Source organism: Varanus komodoensis, unplaced genomic scaffold (assembly GCF_004798865.1).
Source record: "Varanus komodoensis strain SLA01 unplaced genomic scaffold, ASM479886v1 scaffold10, whole genome shotgun sequence".
In the NCBI taxonomy this organism is placed as follows: Eukaryota; Metazoa; Chordata; class Lepidosauria; order Squamata; family Varanidae; genus Varanus; species Varanus komodoensis.
The window spans coordinates 36,728,850-36,747,097 of record NW_025335269.1 but is presented as its reverse complement, the minus strand read 5'-3'; the positions used below and the strand labels follow the sequence as shown (position 1 = coordinate 36,747,097).

General features: G+C 40.4%; 2 protein-coding genes across 3 annotated transcripts in view; one reads left to right on the top strand and one right to left on the bottom strand.

The window, feature by feature from the left end:
• Positions 1–14,260, top strand: part of LOC123017513 (testis development related protein) — a 31,020-nt gene extending 16,760 nt beyond the window's left edge. For both annotated transcript variants that reach the window (XM_044418927.1, XM_044418918.1), the window contains exons 3-4: positions 8,340–8,443; positions 9,571–14,260. In XM_044418927.1, coding sequence (XP_044274862.1) covers positions 8,340–8,443; positions 9,571–9,916 — 450 coding nt within the window. In that variant the 3' untranslated portion in view covers positions 9,917–14,260. The remainder of the gene's footprint in view (positions 1–8,339; positions 8,444–9,570) is intronic.
• Positions 14,261–14,955: 695 nt separating this feature from the next.
• FBXO25 (F-box protein 25) overlaps positions 14,956–18,248 on the bottom strand; it is a 37,347-nt gene continuing 34,054 nt past the window's right edge. The window contains exon 10 of the mRNA XM_044418885.1: positions 14,956–18,024. Within this exon, the coding sequence (XP_044274820.1) occupies positions 17,926–18,024 (99 nt within the window). The 3' untranslated portion in view covers positions 14,956–17,925. The remainder of the gene's footprint in view (positions 18,025–18,248) is intronic.

Genomic DNA, 18,248 nt, shown 5'->3' with positions numbered 1-18,248 from the left:
TGAATTAGTCTTGAGACTGACATTCCTGTAGAGGATAAAATAATCCATTCAACTGGTCATTTGGGTGGAGAGAAGGGGATGGGAGAAAGTAGGGATTGCTGTAAAATAAAATATGCTAGAATGAGGAAAAGGAATAACTGATTGCACTACTTAAGCACCTATGAATTCTGGATCTTAAGTATGCTGGTAAAGTATATTTCAAAACAGAACCGTTATGGACAAAACATGGCAGATTAGTCACCAAAGTCTAATATCTTGGCCCAATCTTATTCTCAAGATGCTTTCTTAACATGATTTTTCCTTTACTGTCATTACATCATACCTATCTGTCTAAGCTTTAATCTGGAGTGCCTTTTCCCTTTGGGGGCAGAGAATTTGTGAATGCAGTGTTCATTGATGAAGGCGGCAGAACCTTTTTGCTTTTAAGAAATAAGTGGAAGTTGCATAAAATAAGTGGAAGTTGTTTGTTTTTTCTAGCTGTAGATTACTGCCTGGCTGGACCATTTGAGTCCATAGCTGTGTTAGAAATTAAGGAGCTGATGTCCAACCAAGTTTACTTTGGCATATAATGACTGGAATAAATCTAGGTGAGCTACAGCTCTTCATGAAAGAGAAGGAACCATACATCTGTTAAAAATGATAAAAATGATTAAGTGGTGAATGAGTAACATCTGAAACAATGACCTGAAACAACATGACAACCCACCGTGCTATTTTGATTGTTGTGTTTGTTTCTGTAGGATGCCTTATTTTTCCTGAACAAGCCACCTTGAGAATGCATGGCTTGTTTTGGGGTTGTTGATGTCATACCTCTCGGTGATTTTATCATGGGTTGCTGGGAATGGCTAGTGAGAATGCCTTTACATTTCCACAATTTCTCCTGCATGTTACTGCTTTTCCATGACATTTATGTGGACACTGTTCTGAAATCCATTTCAACCTGTGACAGTTAGCAACAAAGAGAAGTGATAAGCAGGAAGTTGGTGGGGTGGGGTAGAGGGGATAGCCAGAAGCATCTGGAGAAGGAGCTTTGCCAACAGTTCTCTTATTTTGGGATTGCATGTGGTTATTTTAGGGTAACATGAAGCAGCCTTTAAAAATGGTGTTTGCTACACAGCAATGTAAGTGCTAAAGTGGAAGAGAATATGGGGATGCTTAGTGAAATATCAGAAAAGCAGGTATTTGGACAAAAGCAAAATTTTCCATAAGGGGAATAGCTGGCAAATGGTTTGCTGATTTCATACAGGCCCAAGCATACTATTGGGCATACGAAGTTTCCCTTGATAGCCAGTAATCTTAGTGGACCAGTTGTAGGAAGACCTTGGAACAAGTGCTGCTGCAAGGACATCAAGGATATGTACTGGAGCCAGCAGGAGGGCAAATGAGTGGGAGGACAATCCATGGCAAGCTCAGTCGGTCATCTGTTGGGAGTACTGTGGGTTTTCCAGTGAACAAGCAACCCATGGTAGTTACTCATAGGATGGCTTTGCATGACATGCAAACTCACCCAGTGGAAGCATACTTTATTTATAACTCTTCAGAACCAGTCCTTATTCCATTTGCAAAGTTAACAGTCTTTTACTTCTCTATTACTATGCTGTGTTATCTTAGTTTTGTATCAAGGTACATTTAACTGATTAGAGCTATACATTTAGTGTTATTGAGCTAAACTTTATTTAAAAAGAAGTATTAAGGAAGTTGCTTGGCAGTTAGTTTTCTTTTTTCAAGTACATGCATTATCATCTCAATATTCCCATTAATATCTATTTAATCTATGTTTCTAGCTTTAAGAAAAATAGTGTAAAACTGCTCAAATTGCATATAGGATGCTGTGATAAACAACCCAGAGAGATGGGGGTTTCTCGGATTATTTACTGTAGCAGGAATAGACATAAGCACAAGAATTAGCACAAATGCTCACTTTCACAACATTCTGAACAACCACGGTCGGTTAAGCACAGCAAATGGAAGATGTGCGGCTGGGTCTATATGTACTCCAGTTTGGCTGCAATGAGGAAGAAATTACTTTTGCATCCAAGAATTACCCTGGATGATGGTATTTATGTCCACTGGGCTTTGGCCAAACTTGGAGGAAAAAACGGTTCCAGTTAGTGTATCTTTCAACTTGTGTATGAACAAGAATATGCAGAGTGGGGACTCAGTCATGTTAAGCACTGTAAATTCCATTGATTTCAACTGGGGAGAAGTAAGCATGTTTTAATTATCCCACTTAAACTGGTGAGCTTTAAACTTTTGACTGGATCATATCATAGCAGTTTTTAGATTAATATAGGCTATTAACTGTATACTAACATTCATTCCAGAACATTCTGGAATTGCTAGATTACTAACCACAACAGAGTATAATACCACTCAGGTTTTGTTGCAACTGTATGGGGTAGATGTCTATACTTCACTGTAGAATTCTAACTTACGAAGTCTGTGATTTTTACCATTTTTAAACATGTAAGAGTTGGACCTAATCTTTTACACATAGTCCCCAATCAGAAGAAATGGTCTACCTTTCTCCATAGTGCATCATGCATCCACACAGTACAGTGTGGGTAGGAATCTCTTTGTGTGTCTCACTACTCTTTGGGTGCCTCATTGAAATATAGATGTCTGCTCTGCACATGTGTTTCCATTTGGAAGAAGCCTATTTCTGTGTGTGGATCTCCTGAGACAATTTTGGAACAACTTTTTAAAACTGTAGCATAGCCTTCCCCAACCTTGTGTCTTCCAGACATGCTTGGACTGCAACACCCAGAATTCCCAGTCACTGGCCCTGCTGGATGGGGATTTGAGGAGGAGTTGTGGTCCAAATGCCTCTGAAGGCCATGAGGCTGGGGAAGGCTCTGTAGGATGCGAAGGACTTGAAACAAGCATTTGTTAAAAAAAACTATTTCTTTTAACAATGTTAGCTACTTTTTAAACAACATATTAGACACCCATATAAAGAAAATACATATTAGCATGCAGTGATCTCATAGTCATTGAAATAACATTGCATCTCTGTTCTTTGTAATCCTTTTCCTGATATCTAGCCAGAATCCGGCTTCCTGTAACTTGAACCCATTATTCAGTGTCCTGCACTCTGGAAATGTCAAGAAGAAATCCTGGCCTTCGTCTGTGTGATAGGTTTTCAAGTACTTGTAGAGTGCTGTCATATCTTCCCTCAGTCTTCTCTTCTTGAGGCTAAATATGCCCAGTTCTTTCAGTCTCTCAGATAACTTTTTTCCCAGCCCCTGGATCATCCTTGTTGGCCTTTTCTGAACCCTTTCCAGCTTGTCTGCATCTTTCTTAAACTGTGGTGCGCAGAATTGGACACTGTACTCTAGATGAGGCCTAATCAGTGCTGAGTAAAGAGGAACTACTACTTCATGGGATTGGGAAGTGATGCTTCTGTTAATGCAGCCTAAAATAGTGTTTGCCCTTTTTGCGGATGCATCTCATCATTGACTCATATTCGGTTTGTGATTTACAACAGTTCCAAGAGCCTTCTCACTTACAGTATTGTTGAGCCAAGTATTCCTCAACTTGTAACAACAAATTTAGTTTCTTTTTTCCTAGGAGCAGAACTTGGCATTTGTCCCTATTGAATTTAATTCTTTTGTTTGTAGTCCAGTGCTCCAACCTATCAAGATCATCTTGAATCTTCTTTTTGTCTTCCATGGTTTTAGCTGTTTCACCCAGTTTTGTGTCTTCTACAGATTTGATCATCATTCCCTACGCTTCCTCACCCAGATCATTAATAAAAATGTTGAAGAACACTGGGCCTAGGACTGTACCCTGTGGTACCCCACTTGTTACCTGTCTCCAGTTTGAGAAGATGCCATCTTTGAGTCTAATTCTGATGCAAACTATGGATCCTCCTGATAGTTGTTCCATCTAGCCCTCTTTTTGCTAGTTTGCTAAACAGGATATCAGGGGGTACTTTGCTACAGTCAAGATAGATTATGTCCACAGCATTCCCACAGTCCCCCAGGGAGGTTACCCAATTGAAAAATGAAATCAGATTGATCTGGCAGGATTTGTTCTTGAGAAATCCATGTTAGCTTCTAGTAATCACTGCATTGTTTTCAAGGTGTTTGCAGACTGACTGCTTTATTTTCCCAGGGATTGATGTCAGATTGACTGATTTGTAGATCCCAGGTTCTTCTTGTATTCCTTTCTTGAAGTTAGGGACAATATTAGCCCTTCTCCAGTCATCTGGCACTTCCCCTGTCCTCCATGATTTGTCAAAGATAATGGAGAGTGGTTGTAAGAGTTCTTTCACCAGGTTCTTTATGACTCTAGGATGGAGTTCATTGGGCCCTGGAGATCTGAACCTGATTAGATGATCCTTGACCATTTGCCTATCAATCTTGAGCTGCCATCCTGAACTTTCAGCTAGTACTTCCCATTCACCAGGAAAGTCATAAATCTTCTTTTGAGAGAAGACTGAGCCAAAGTAGGAGTCAAGCACTTCTGCCTTTTCTTTGGCATCTGTTATCATTTGCCTCCCACATTGACTGGTTGAACTCCCATTTCTTTCTTCTGTCTTTTACTTTGGACATACCTGATGAAGCCTTTTTTTTTTGTTATTGTTGCTTTTAGCATCCCTGCTTAGCTTCAGTTCATTCCTAGCTTGAGCCTTCCTGATGCCAACCTTGTAATTCTGTGCTGCCTTCCTGTATTCTTTCTTTGTAGCCTGGTTTTTCTTCTGCTCCCTTTACATGTCCTTTTTTGTTTTCAGATCATCCCTAAGGTTTCTGTGAAGCCACATGGGCATTTTCTGTTGTCTTCTACCCTTTTTCCTTGTTGGAATTGTTTGTAATTGTACCTTTAGAATTTCCTTGTTAAAAATTCCCACCCATCTTGGAGTCCTCAAAGGCTGTCTTACACTCTGGTATCAGCTAGAAGAGATCTTGACCTCCTTCATGACAACCTTTAAGGTACTTAAAGGGATATCATGTTCCCCCTCAGTCTTCTCTTCTCAAGAGTGAACATGCCCAACTCTCTCAGTCTCTTCTCATAGGGCAGTGGTTCAAACCCCAGATCGTTTTTGTTGCCCTCCTCTGGACCCTTTGCAGGAATGGTTTGTGCCTTTGAAAATGCAAAGGGAGGAACCCTAACTCATGACACTTTTTGATTAAGGGCGTGGCAGAATTCCTGAGCTCTGATTTCACTGTGCTGACAGAAGTAGTTTCAGGATTGTTCTCCTCATCTGTTTTAACCAAGACACATAGCTGTTCATATTGCTTGTTTCACAAGTTGCCTTCGTTAAATTATAACTCCTGATGGTGGAAGATTATTTGGCTACTGAAAGTATAGAAGACTGTTCCAAGAGGTTGGGTGAAGTCGAGTGAGTCGTTAATTAATTTATGTTATGTTAGATATTTGTATTTTATTTGTGTAAGCTGTCCTGAGGCTTTTGCAAAGGACAACATACAAATATCCTAAACAAACAAACAAACAAACAAACAAGGTCAGAAGGGGAAAAAAAAGGCAAGATGGCTTCTCCAGACTCTGCAGTTTGACTTAGGTTGCCATGACGCATCCAGAGGCTTCCAAACCTGAAGAACTGTGGGCATCCTATATAGGGTGGGGAAAATGGCAGAGGCAGTCTATGCCTCTCTGCTCCTCCTGCCCTGCTATCTAGCTTTGGCCCTTCATAGGAGAAGGGAAGGAGGCTGGAGTATCATCAGGATGTTATATTCTGGTGGCCCTGGTCTTCTCACCTCTCTGCCCCCCAGAATGCCCAGTTTACTCCTTTCCTGGGGTTGTTCTCAACAACCTTAGAGAAGGTACCAGTATGGTTCTCTCCACTTTGGCTACAAGTGGCTAGGGGGGAAGATCCAAACACACATTCCCAGCTCCAAGGTCAAAGCTCTTTTTGAACCTCAGATCTGGGAATCTATAGACTTGTGTCCCTGTTGATGCTTTCTAGGGGGCCAAAGAATTGTCTTGGCAATACAGATTGTATATTCATGTTCTGCTCCAATGTTAATGACAGGAAAATATCATTGCTATTTTTAGGATAACTTATTCTATGGTGGATGGTACATTTTTTTAAAGCTTCAGGCAAAATAAGCTCATTTAAATACTTAACTTTTTCTTTGCCATACTTTCTAAATGAAGATATACATTAACTGCTTGATATAACCATGGAAATGTATTACAATGATCCAGAGGTTGAGGGCCCTCCCATACTAGAGGTGTTCATGATACAGCTGGATAGCCATCTGTTAGGGATGCTACTATTCTGTGATTTTAAGGGACATCATTTGAACAGTGTGGATTCCATTCAAGCCTCAAGCTCTTGATACCTTTCCAAATATACAAGGCACAGTGTAGAGACAGAAATCCTTTTTCTATATCCTAAAACAAAGTGGCTTTCAGACCAGAGTGCATTAACAGTCCTGACGTATTGCTTTCCTACAATTAACTGGTGCTAGATTTACAACACTTTCACACAAACAGAATATAACACTATATTATTTATTTATCACACTTGTATGCTGCACTCTGTAGCCTGAAGTCTGTCTGGGTGGCTTATATTACATTGAGCAGCATTAAATAAAACAATTCGATATGGACAATAGATGATAAGGCAATGAAAACAGAACAATAAAAGGAACAGTAGAAATAAAATCATAATTACTAATAAAATAATTTAAAACAAACCTGTGAAATAAAAATTGTCTGACAGCTAAAATTCTAACATGTAATAACAACAATAAAACCATTATAAAAACCAACTGGATTCACCAAAGTAATTTACAGGGGAAAAACATTTTCAGTTGGCATCTAAATGACAAGAGACAAAAGAAGATGCCTGGCAGATGTCTATCAGAAGTGTCTTCCATACAGAAGGCCCTTCTCCTAGGTATCTCTTTCCCTGACTTCATTGCAGGAAGGGATTCAGAGAAGGCCCACTGATGAAGATCTCAGTGATTGGATCAGGGCATATGGGGACAGGTGTTCCCTCAAATATTCTGGCTCCAAGCAGTTTAGGGCTTTCTATGTGATGGTAAACACTTTGAATTGGCCCCAGGTGACAACTGGCAGCCAGGCAACTGGCAGCTAATGTAGTCTGCAAAGAACTGGTGTGATAAGTTCATGAAAACTAGTCCTCGTCAGCAGGTGTGCCTCTTGATTTTGGACTAGTTACATTGTCCAGTACCCTTTTCAAAGACAGCCCCATCTAGAGCACATTGTAGAAATCCAGGCACAGGTGCCAGTGCATGGATAACCATAGTTAACTGTACATACCCACTCATCCAAGTAGGATACAGCCGATAAACCAGTCTGAGCTAGTAAGAAGTGCTCCTGGCTACTGAGTCCACCTGAAAAGTGACAACTTGGGATCCAGGAGCACTCCAAGGCTGCAAACCTTGTCCATTGTGGGAGTGCAACCCAGTCCAGGACAGGTTGAAAATTCCCCAGTTGGATGGATGGACTTCCCACCAACAGTACCTTCATCTTGTCTGGATTGAGCCTCTATCCTGTAGTATTGGCTCAAACATTCTCTCCCATGAGGACAAAAACTGATTTCGGTCCAGTTAGAACACAATATTGGTTATTACTTTCCCATCTATGTTCAGTAGAAAGCAATGAACGGGACAGAACCTGCAAACCAGAAACTTTTGATTAAAAGCAAAGGCCTCTGTCTAGATTCTTTATTATATACATTTAGGTGCTAGGCTAAGATCTTCTGCTTCTGGCAGGGATTTAATCTTGAATTTGTAAACTTTTTCTGAGTTTTATTGCTGACTCTTTAATAATATTAATGTTTCAGTATTTTCATTGGCTGCCCTATTGTTTTGGTGATCTCGTTATTTTGGGTGGATATTCTTCCCCAAGGGCATTTGTCACTAAAGGGTATGTAACTTTCATAAATATTAAATAAATACATAAGTATTGCAGCTCAGCAGTCCTAGTTCTGCAACATGCAGCCTCTTGCTTTTTTTTTTTTTTTTTGCATTGGCAGGAGGCAGCATGGGCTAGTTGGTCTCTACTTTAGAGTAGGGCAGTATTTATAGATACTGGAAGCCTTGTTTGGAAGAACTTACCTACAAGTCTCAAGAGAAGAAAAATATGGGACTGCTTTTGAATAAATATTTACCAGTCCCAAGGTTCATTGAAGTATGAATCCAGATAATTAACCCACAGAAGTCTTCTTTGTAAGGTTTAAGGCATGACTGACTTTCATTGCTTTACCTTGCATTAGTCACTGTAGCCAGGATTTAACAAGAGTTCCCACATTATATTTACCTTATGATATATTGCATGTTTAAGCACATGATCTTTACAATAGTCATTTTATGTACTTTAAAAATTATTATTATTATTATTAGGTTCAAGGTGCAGGTTTTCGGGGCTGGAAAGAAGTAACATCCATATTCAATAAGGATGATGAACAGCAATTACTAACAGGATGTAAATCTCCAAAATCTAAAGGGTATGTATATATATAGGAATGCAAAGTGCTATAAACGCCTTATGAACAGTGCGGTCCTATGAATAAGGAATGCAAACATAGCAATCCAGTCACAAAATTCCCCATTCTTCCAAAGCCCTGATGAGCTCTTGCCAGCAGAGTGGGAGAAATGACAGGAGCATATTTTACTTTTCTGTCCTCCTAAAAAGAGATGTCGTGGTGCCAGGTGTGAAAGACTATTGAATCTGTTGGATCACAGTGTCTCTCTCTCCCACCTTGCTGTTTTCCTCTTCCCTGAAGTCAGCGAGAGGGATCCACCACAGAGGTTTCCATAGAGGCTGGGAGGGGATTAAAGAATGTGCAGATTCATCAGCAACCTTAGAGATAGAAGTCCATTGTATCATATATCACCTAGGACATCGGGCAGGAGATTATTCCCTAAAGGAACAATCAGTTAGAATCTAATTACAGTTAGAATATACAGTATTAGGGAAAAAGTGACAACATTCCAGAAGTTGAGATACTTCTTACATTTCAATGTTCACTGGTACTACTCTTCTGATATCAAGATTCTGCTCAAACTAAGTAACCTGCATCCGGGTAGGAAAGGCATTTTGTAGGTGGCTTGCTAAAGTGGAGTGGCCTTTAAAAAAACAATGTGTTGCAACCAAGTGTCTTATTCATGGGAGAACAGGCCTTCTTGAGGATGCAGCTCTATGGCAGTCCTTTGAACCAAAATGCTATAGGGGTCAGTTGAAATCAGATGCCCAGTATGGTATCAAATGTTTAAAAGAGCATACTTGCACACAGCAGCACAAAAGGTGGTCCAATCTGCCGCCAGCACTGTACCCAACAATCAGACTGTTGCTTCTCGCACAAAAGGGCTATAACTTTTGCACCTTCTCTATTTTAAATGTATCTCATTCTGATTAATCTTGTATTAGTTCATTCTGTGGTTAGCCCTTTTTTAAAGCATAAGTAATGCAAAATAGTTGCATTAATAAAATATGTATAATGAGAGACTTGAACAAGGATAAGGAACAAGGATAGAAGGATAATGGCAAAATTGTTCTGGCCCGCCTTAGTCATAGATATATAGAGTTTAAATTTCTTCCCCTGAAGTGTCTGTTCCTTTTATCTTTCTGTAGAACAAGTTTAAAATCAAAAGAGGATGTGAAATCAGAAAAGAAAACAGGATTTTGGGATAGTTTGGTGATAAAGCAGAACGTCCAGACCAGAAAGCCAGATGAGATTGAAGGATGGGAGCCACCACAGATCCCTGCTGGAGACCACCTCAGTGATGTAGGAAACACTCTAAGTGACTCTCCGACGTGGTCAGGCTGGGAAGATGAAACCAAAAGCTCCACAAAATACACAAACCTGGCAAGCTCAGGAAATAGTTCAAGGTGGAGCATCAAATCAGCTGGAAGGTTGGTCAGTATTCGGCGACAAAGTAAAGGCAACCTTACTGATAACTGGGAAGAACTAGAATGAGGCAGTGGAATAGTCTATAAATGATAATAGGTGACATGATTTATGTATCTCTTCAAACCAAAATCAAACTGCTTAATATTGCACCTTTTCATAGAACAATATTATTTGAATTGTTCAGTGGTTTGCTCACTCTATCAAAAGTTGCTTAGTTGCTGTTTTCCATGCTGAACAAAGTACCTACTTTGTGCCTATATTTCATACATTCATACTGTCGAGTATCTTTGTTTGCTCTTAAAAAACCTTAATGAATGTACACTCTGGTTGAATATTGATTGCCTTACTTAAGAACTTCACTAGATTGAAGTTCTAGATTTCTTGGTCTTCTTGGTAAGTTTATATTTTGAATGCTATCCTTGTTCGGTAAAAGTGCTGATTTTCAGCTGATATTGTGCTTATTGTTTCAGCTTAATATATTGTTTTCCTTGTCCTTGTATGAACACATGATTCTCAGGATGAAGCATCAGAGATCCTGCATTTTCCCTAAGGACTAAATGGTACATGAAGTGTGTGAAACACAGATTCATGTGCTTTTCTTCTTCTGTTATAACAAATCTCACAACAAGTAAAATAAGGCTCTTTAATTCCGCTAGGCAGGTTTACAATCATCCCAAAGCATGTTTTGTAAACACGACTGCAGTGAAAGCCAAGGCCTGACTTATGTATTCCCTAAGCACTATAGTAAGCACCAAAAATAGCTTCCATGTGTTTGGGCTCCACGTTGCAGGAATAACATAAGCAAAGACTGATCACTTCAATAACCTGGATCGCACAAATGTTTCCCATGCCAGTGCTGCTACTCAGCTGGATCTTTGCATGCGTTACCACTGCAGCATGGTGCCTGCCCACACAGAACAGGTTGCGCTCACAACTGCTGCGTTATTTAGGGAACACAGAATTCAGGCTTGAGTTTCAGATAAGTCCACCTATGTGGCAGCCATATCGCTTTAGAGGCACATGACTCTTCAGTCTTTGTCATCATTCTGCTTGAACTACACGATCCCATGTTTCCTTTTGTAGGATTTGGTGATCTAGCTCTGCATTTTCATGGTGACAAGAGGTTAATGTTCCATCTTGACAGTGTACAAGGGTTGTTTCAGTGTTTGCATTTGCTATGTGAGGTTTAGTGTTACTTGTTGCTGCTAATTTACTATTTATTACTAAAAAGGAACTATGCATCAGTGCACATGGGAGAGTTGAGATGTACTATAACTGAGGTTTAGGGTTGTTCCCTGGAATATCTTCACTTGTCCATTTTATTTAAAATTGCACATTGTATGAGATCAGAGCAACAGAAAGTGTTACTCTAGTGCAATTCAGTGTGCCTGCATACCACTATGACAAAAGAAGGCTTCCAGTACTTTGTCTGAACAACTCATTTCAGCCAGCAAGAAAGCTATCAAGATACATGTGCATCTTTTTTGTGCTTGTTGCAGCCAAATTCTAATCTCAGACTTGATTGTTTGATATATACTACAAGATCACCTTTGTCACACAGGAAGACACTTCTTTACTTGCCAGAATACGGGGCATCACAACCTCTTCTGTGTCACATTAGCACCATTTACCAGCTTGCCTCAAATTCTGGGGATCTACCTGGACAAGGATGATCTCGCCACAGAGTGTTAGGTCTTTGCAGAAGGCAGCCCAGTGCCAATACCACTTGGGGGAATGTGATAACTGTAAGTAACAGAGGGACTGCAGGAGACAGGAGTTGCTAGAGAGCCATCATCCAACTACCACGATTACTGATTTGAGATATGAAGATGCTAAAAGTGCCTTGTTCTTTAGCAGTCTGCCCTACAAATGCTCAGTTTTAACTACTTTTTTGCTGTGTTCCTTATGTACATGTGTTTAATTTCTGTCTTAAGATTGTCAGATGAATGTTTAATCCAAGATGTTAATATATTTCTTTTCCCTAAGATACAACTCTTTACTCAACACTCCTGCTGAGCCTATATGCCACTGCTTATGTAATAATCTTATTCAGCAATAGGATTCACCAAAAAGCAAATTGCAAGGTTTGCCTCCAACTGTCAATGGTTTTTAAATGAAATGAACTATTTTGTAACTATGCAGAGTTTCCATTTTAGAAGTTTTTTCCATGGTTTAATAGCCCAGTTCACATAAAGACTTTACAATACTGACATGTGGAAGAGTAAGGGATTGCTACAGTTTTAAGATATATAAGCTTCTATCTCTTCTTCTCTATTAATAGATACAGTCTTTTCACTAAATACCATCCAGTGCTTTTGAAACATACCTAATTCTTCCCATGCATCCTCTCTTTCTACTCCTTCCCCAGTTTAAGAAACTTCCATTACAGTAGGAGCCTGTGATCTGGCGGCCTTCACATGAATTGCAGAATTCTGGGCTAGGCAACCACAACTTGGGAGTTTCTGTGTAACAAGAAGATTATCCATGTTATGTCCAAGTGTTCTGCAACAGTCTAAAGCTGACTGTGAGCCACCTCTTCTTGCTTCCTCCTCCTGCTACCCCCAAGAGGTTTTTGAAATTGGTGGTGTCTCCGGTAATTTGAGGGAGGCCTGAGAATGGCCTATGCCTTTTCAGGCATCACATAATAAAGTTGCAGCTTGAACAGGACTGCTGTGGCAAAATTCAGTCTTTTGCTTTGAAGGGTTGCGATTCTGAACTAACACTTTCACTGAATCGATAATGTCAATGCAAATGTGTTTAGGCAAGTTTGCAGGGGAAAAACCAAGTGTAAGCTCATGTTAACTACATTTAAGCCACTTGGTTTGGAAGAAAAGTTAAATGCATGTTTAACTTTTTCCCATTTGAAAGTAGTGGGACTTAACAGGGCTTAACTTGGACTCATTTATACCCTAATTTTAAAAATTATTATTTTGTTGGTCTTGGATGGCATTGCAATGTAGAGCCATTTTCTTTATGCAAAGGATTTCAGGTTTACAGTTAATGGAGGACCTTCATACAGCAGGAACAGACATGTGGGATGTTGGCACTGGACCTGGCTTGGAAAGCACCCCAGCGAAGATCGAGGAGCAGAGTCAGAAGTTCAGCTTTCCACTTGCGGAGGTTGTTACACTTGGACAAGTAGAGGCTCAGCCACGCACATTCTACTGTCAAGTGCCTGTACTTCACCCTGATCACTTGTTTGTGATGCACAGCTTAACCCCATGCCAACATGACGTTCATATATTTGTGCTGCGCTTAGGTAGCCAGTGAAAGAGTTACAAAGCTGGTGCTTATTGTAAGACAAACACCCAACTATCTGGATCCTCTGTGTTGGCTTAAGCTGCTGTAGAGTAACTGGCTTGTGCTACTGAAGTGTGATTTTATGCATGAAAAGCAGGACCGATTTAGCTGGTTCTGTCCCACTGTTCAGAAAACTCTTCCTTCTGTTGCTCATTATAATCATCTGACAGGCCAACTTCGCTGCAGCCTTGTACAGGACCTGCGGATCACAAGGCTTGCCCAGCCCTGCTTCCTCCACAACTACACCAGGGCAAGTGTTGCTACGAAGGGGGACAGCCTGTGCAGGGTCTCCGAGGCGTTGGTCAGACAGCTGCTGTGCCGAATCCCTTCCCAAGCACTGGATGCGAGGTGGCCAGGGGTCAGGGTGGCTGTGTTGCCTTCTCACTCAGTTGTAACCCTGGATCCTGTGTGCTCTGGAGATGGATGGCCAGTCCACAGATCAGGCCTTTAGAAGGCTTTTGAGATATGCAGTACAGCCTGGTTTATTTAAGCTTTTAAAGATTTTTGTAGAAATGGAACAGAGTCCTTGAAAAGTTGTACATTTCATACCTCATTGATTTTTGTAGTATTTGGGTCAATGGGATAGAAGTGTCCTTTGGTTTGGCAGGATCGTGCCCATGTTTTCCTAAAACACAATGTTTAATTTTAATAGCATTAATTAAAATTTAATATAATTTATTGTTGTGCTTTTCTGGAATTGAAAGAGCTTTTCCTTTTGTGGTCTTTTATTTGGTTAGCAAATTTTTGTTATTTCTATTCTTTTAAAATACTAGCATCTAGACATTATTTGGGCTATTTCTTAAATGATAAATGCCCTTCTTTGTTGCTTTGGAACTATTTGATTTGATGTCTACTGGTCTTAAAGAAGCTACCATTGTGATTGTATTCTGAGATTGCACATATGTAAAGATTCAAATGTTCTTTATATTGCCTTTTCACTGCAGCTATGCATAATTCTTGGCTTGAACACAATGAAGGTGAAATGCTTTATGTGGCTGTAACTAGTCACTTAATGCTCACGTGTTTCCTTTTTTTCTGGTATTTTATTAGTTTCACTCCAAAAATATAGTATTTTCACAGATGAATAAAAAAAATTAGTCGAAACCAAAATGCCAAATTCCGTCATTTAATTCTGTTTATTTACTAATCATACTTTAAACTACCCAATAACCAAGTTCTCCAGATGGCATACAGTACATTAAAATATACAAACAATAATAAAAAGTGCATAATAAAACCCAGTTAAAATTAGCAGCAAAGAGTAAAAACCCTTTCATGAAAGTGTAAGGATATAAAAGTCTAAAAAGCAGTTACTAAAATGCCTGGGAGAACCAAAGGTCTTCACCTTCATTCCGGACAGACCATAATGAAGGTGCCAGGCAAGCCTTGGAGTGGGCAGCATCCCATGGACTGACTGTCTGACTGAAAAGTCCCTTTTGTAGCCACCTGCTTTTGCAGTTGAACCTGGGGGAGGGCTCAAATCATTAGGAGATGCTCCTTCAGATAACCTGGACCCAAGACATTTAAGGCATTAAAGAAGCCCCCGTACACACCCCCACACACACCCACACACCCTTTGGGCTGAGTAAACACACCAGAAATTTAGAGAGCGCTAAATTTAGAGAAATGCTCTTACAAAATGCCTGTAAAATGGCTATCCTGGCTGGTCACGAAACACTCAGTTTCCAGAGGGCAAACTAGTGCAACTGAAAGGACAATAATTTGTCCAAGGTTCCCAAATAAATGACAAATGGATGCTTTGGTCTTCAAAACAAAGCTGGCAGGAGGCCAGCCTCCCAGTACGCCTCCCCCCCCCCACACACACACACACAATCAGGAGAGGAGGGGATACTAGTGGGCACCAAGGGAGGTGCAGACCCCAGCTTTACGTGTTTAGACCAGCACTTTGAATTGGGTCTGGAAATGGACTGGCAGCTAATACAGGTGACAAAGTTTTGGCATTATGTGGTTGCTGGTCCCTGTTAGCAATTTAACTGCCCTACTTTGAATGAACTGAAGTTGCAGACCAAGGCAGCCCCACATAGAAATCTCTTGCATAGTCCGAACAAGAGGCTACCAGTGTGTGAATAGCAATCGCAAGGCTCTCTCTGTCCAGTTAGGGTTGTGGCTGGTATATCAACTGAAGGTAGTAAAAGGTGATTTGAGCCACTGAGGTCAACCTCTAGAGACAGTGGGGAATTGAAAAACACACCCAAACAATTAGCTTGTCCCTTAAAGAGGAGTGCAAGGCTGAATGCCACTTACCTGGCCATATGAATCACCTACAATAGGTATCTCAGCCTTATCTGGAACAAGACTTAATTCATCGACTTAATTCACTGCCCTCAGCCATACTCTGCCCAGGCACTGGCTCAGCACATCAACGTGCCTCACCGTCATTGGATGAGAGTGCTGGGCATCCTCCTCCTACTGGTAACATCTCAACACTCATCGTCAGATAAAATTTCCCAATAGTTTCATGCGGGTATTTAAAAGCACAGGTTAAACTAGGGTGCCAAGGAGGCCCATAGCATGCTTGCTGTGGGGCAAAACGGCCACTGGCATCGCCTTCTGGAATGAGACATCCAAACTGGGGCAAAATCACTGCGGCACAGTTCCCCCACATTCTGAGTCAGACAGCCTGTCCAGAAGGGTACAATGACTGATGGTATCAAAAACTTACTCATCTTATGATCTAACAGCCTGTCGGTAGAAATGAGGCACACACGGAGCCTGTGAGAAACCTACCAGTGTTTTGCAGGTTGTCAAGAGTCTTGCATTCTACTTGTGTGAATGCATGTTAGCGTCACCATGTATTAGCATAACTGCACATAAGCTTTCATTTTTTCATTTCAATAAATCAAAACAAAAAAATTAAAACTTAGAAACCTTATGTAAGAAAATGGTTATATCTATTACAACGCAAACATGCAAAGTCCCCCTCCCCCAGTATTTTATATATGGCTGCCGTTCTTAGGCATAATTGTGCATAGGCAGACCAATGCCCATATATTTGTCTACTCATAAGTTACATGTAAAGACTGCCAATTCAAAAATTACGTCCTCGGTCTATTGTATTAGCAAATACAAGCTTGTCCTTTCACACATTGTCATTAGTTTGCATTAGTTCCAAGTGTGCATTTTGCACTGACACTGATATGTCCTTGTACTAACGCACATTAGCACAAGTGCAAATTTATGCAGATCTCATGTCTCCCAGGTAATAAACTGGTTCGCACATCTATGGAATTGCCATGACTCAGAATCAAAATCAGGTTCATAGAAATCTGAACACATTTGAATTGTCGATTTCTCCAACAACGCTAGTACAAACAGGCAGTAGCTGTTCCTAAGGCAGTTTCCTATACAGCTGCCTGCTGAGGCATAATACAAACATCTTCAATGTATGAAATGACCCTAGCAAATAGAGATACGTTAAGAGGCCTCTGAGCATTTTGCTAGAACATACAATACTTCTGTGCATATTATCTTCTACGTTTGTATCCCACAGTTTTACCACAATTAAGAACAAAGTACATGATAAACACAACCATAATTATTAAAGAACAGTAAAACATAATACATAAAAGTGTGGAAGCACAATAAAACATTTTACCCTATCTCTGCATATGAGATGAAGTTGTAAAGGGGAAAAAATACGATCTTCACCTGGCGCTGCAATCAAGTATGCTGCAAGACGAGCCTTACTAGGGAGAGCATCCCAAAAGACTCTCCAGTTGCTGCTTACCTTATTGCAAAAGACAGAGACATCCCAAGAAGAACCTCAGATGCCCCTAGAGAACATGCCGTCTGGAACAGAAGGCGTTTAACAGACATCTGGACCCACAACTATAGCCTACTTCAACAGCACTTTAAAAAGTTGCTTAGTTCTCAGAGGAAAAAAAATTGCTGAAGGCAGTTCAAAACATTTCTCAATTAGTCTCCATGAAGGACTAATAACCTTACTGATCCCCCCGCCGTTTCATGAAGTATCAAGCCCCCTTTGCGTTTTGTTTTGTTTGTGAAAGGGCAAAAACTTGCACAAAGGGGTTGTGCCATTTCCTCGACCTGCAGCTCCCTCTGTTACCCACTCCAGTGGGCAGGGAACTGTTTGTACAGAGGCTTTCTCCTGGAACCCTTGCTGCTTTCCTCGTTTCCTAACCCTGTCCCTGTAGACAAGTAACATGAAGAGAGCTTTAATCAAAATTGCCTTAAGGGAACAATACTGACTACTGTACCCAGAGCATGATCTATATAACCATGACACTAGGCCTCATTACAGAAACAATGTTGTATCTCCAAGGAAATGTGTTCATTACAAATATGCTACAAATATTTTTGTATGCTGGGTGTACTCCTAAACCACATTGCTCTTTGATCAGCTGTAACTGATTAAACAGCAGTCCTCCAGTACCAAGTCTACTTTCTATCTTGAGGGAATCCAGAACACCCCTAAAATATAATTTGAGTTAAGCCCATGAAATGTGGGGCATACAATTAATCACATCTCGTATAGATCCCAGTGATTTCCCTGGATTTATTGTAAGTATAACTAAGGCTAGACCCAAACCCATGTATATATATTTCACCTTCATAAAAGGATTTCCTCTGCAGATGATCATTGAGAACACTCTCCAATGATGATTTAGATTGTGTACAGAAGTTTGTTTTACTTTAAAGTGCCACCTCGTGAATACTTGGGCCTAGTAAGGCAGGATATAAATATTCAACATGTATTTGTTTTAAAGTATTTCTCCGCACAAAGCTCACTGTTCTCATTTTACACATTTCTCATACTCCCTCACCGAGATCACAGCAGAATGTCGCCAAGCGCTGCAGAGACACTTGGCAAATTTCACCACAGGATCATGTACCTAGGGACAAAAAATGACCAAGTAAATAAACCCACAGTGAAACTGTGTTTGGTCACCAGTTTCTTTGTTTTTTCAGTTCCCCATGAATAATAAAAAAAGGTTGTTTCAACAAGGACCATAAAACTGGTCTTCCATGCCCTTATTTTTTTCCTCCTGGTGTTGCTCAAGGACCTTGACTCTCCCACTGTCCCCTGCTGTGCATTCCATTTAAAAGGTAAACAACA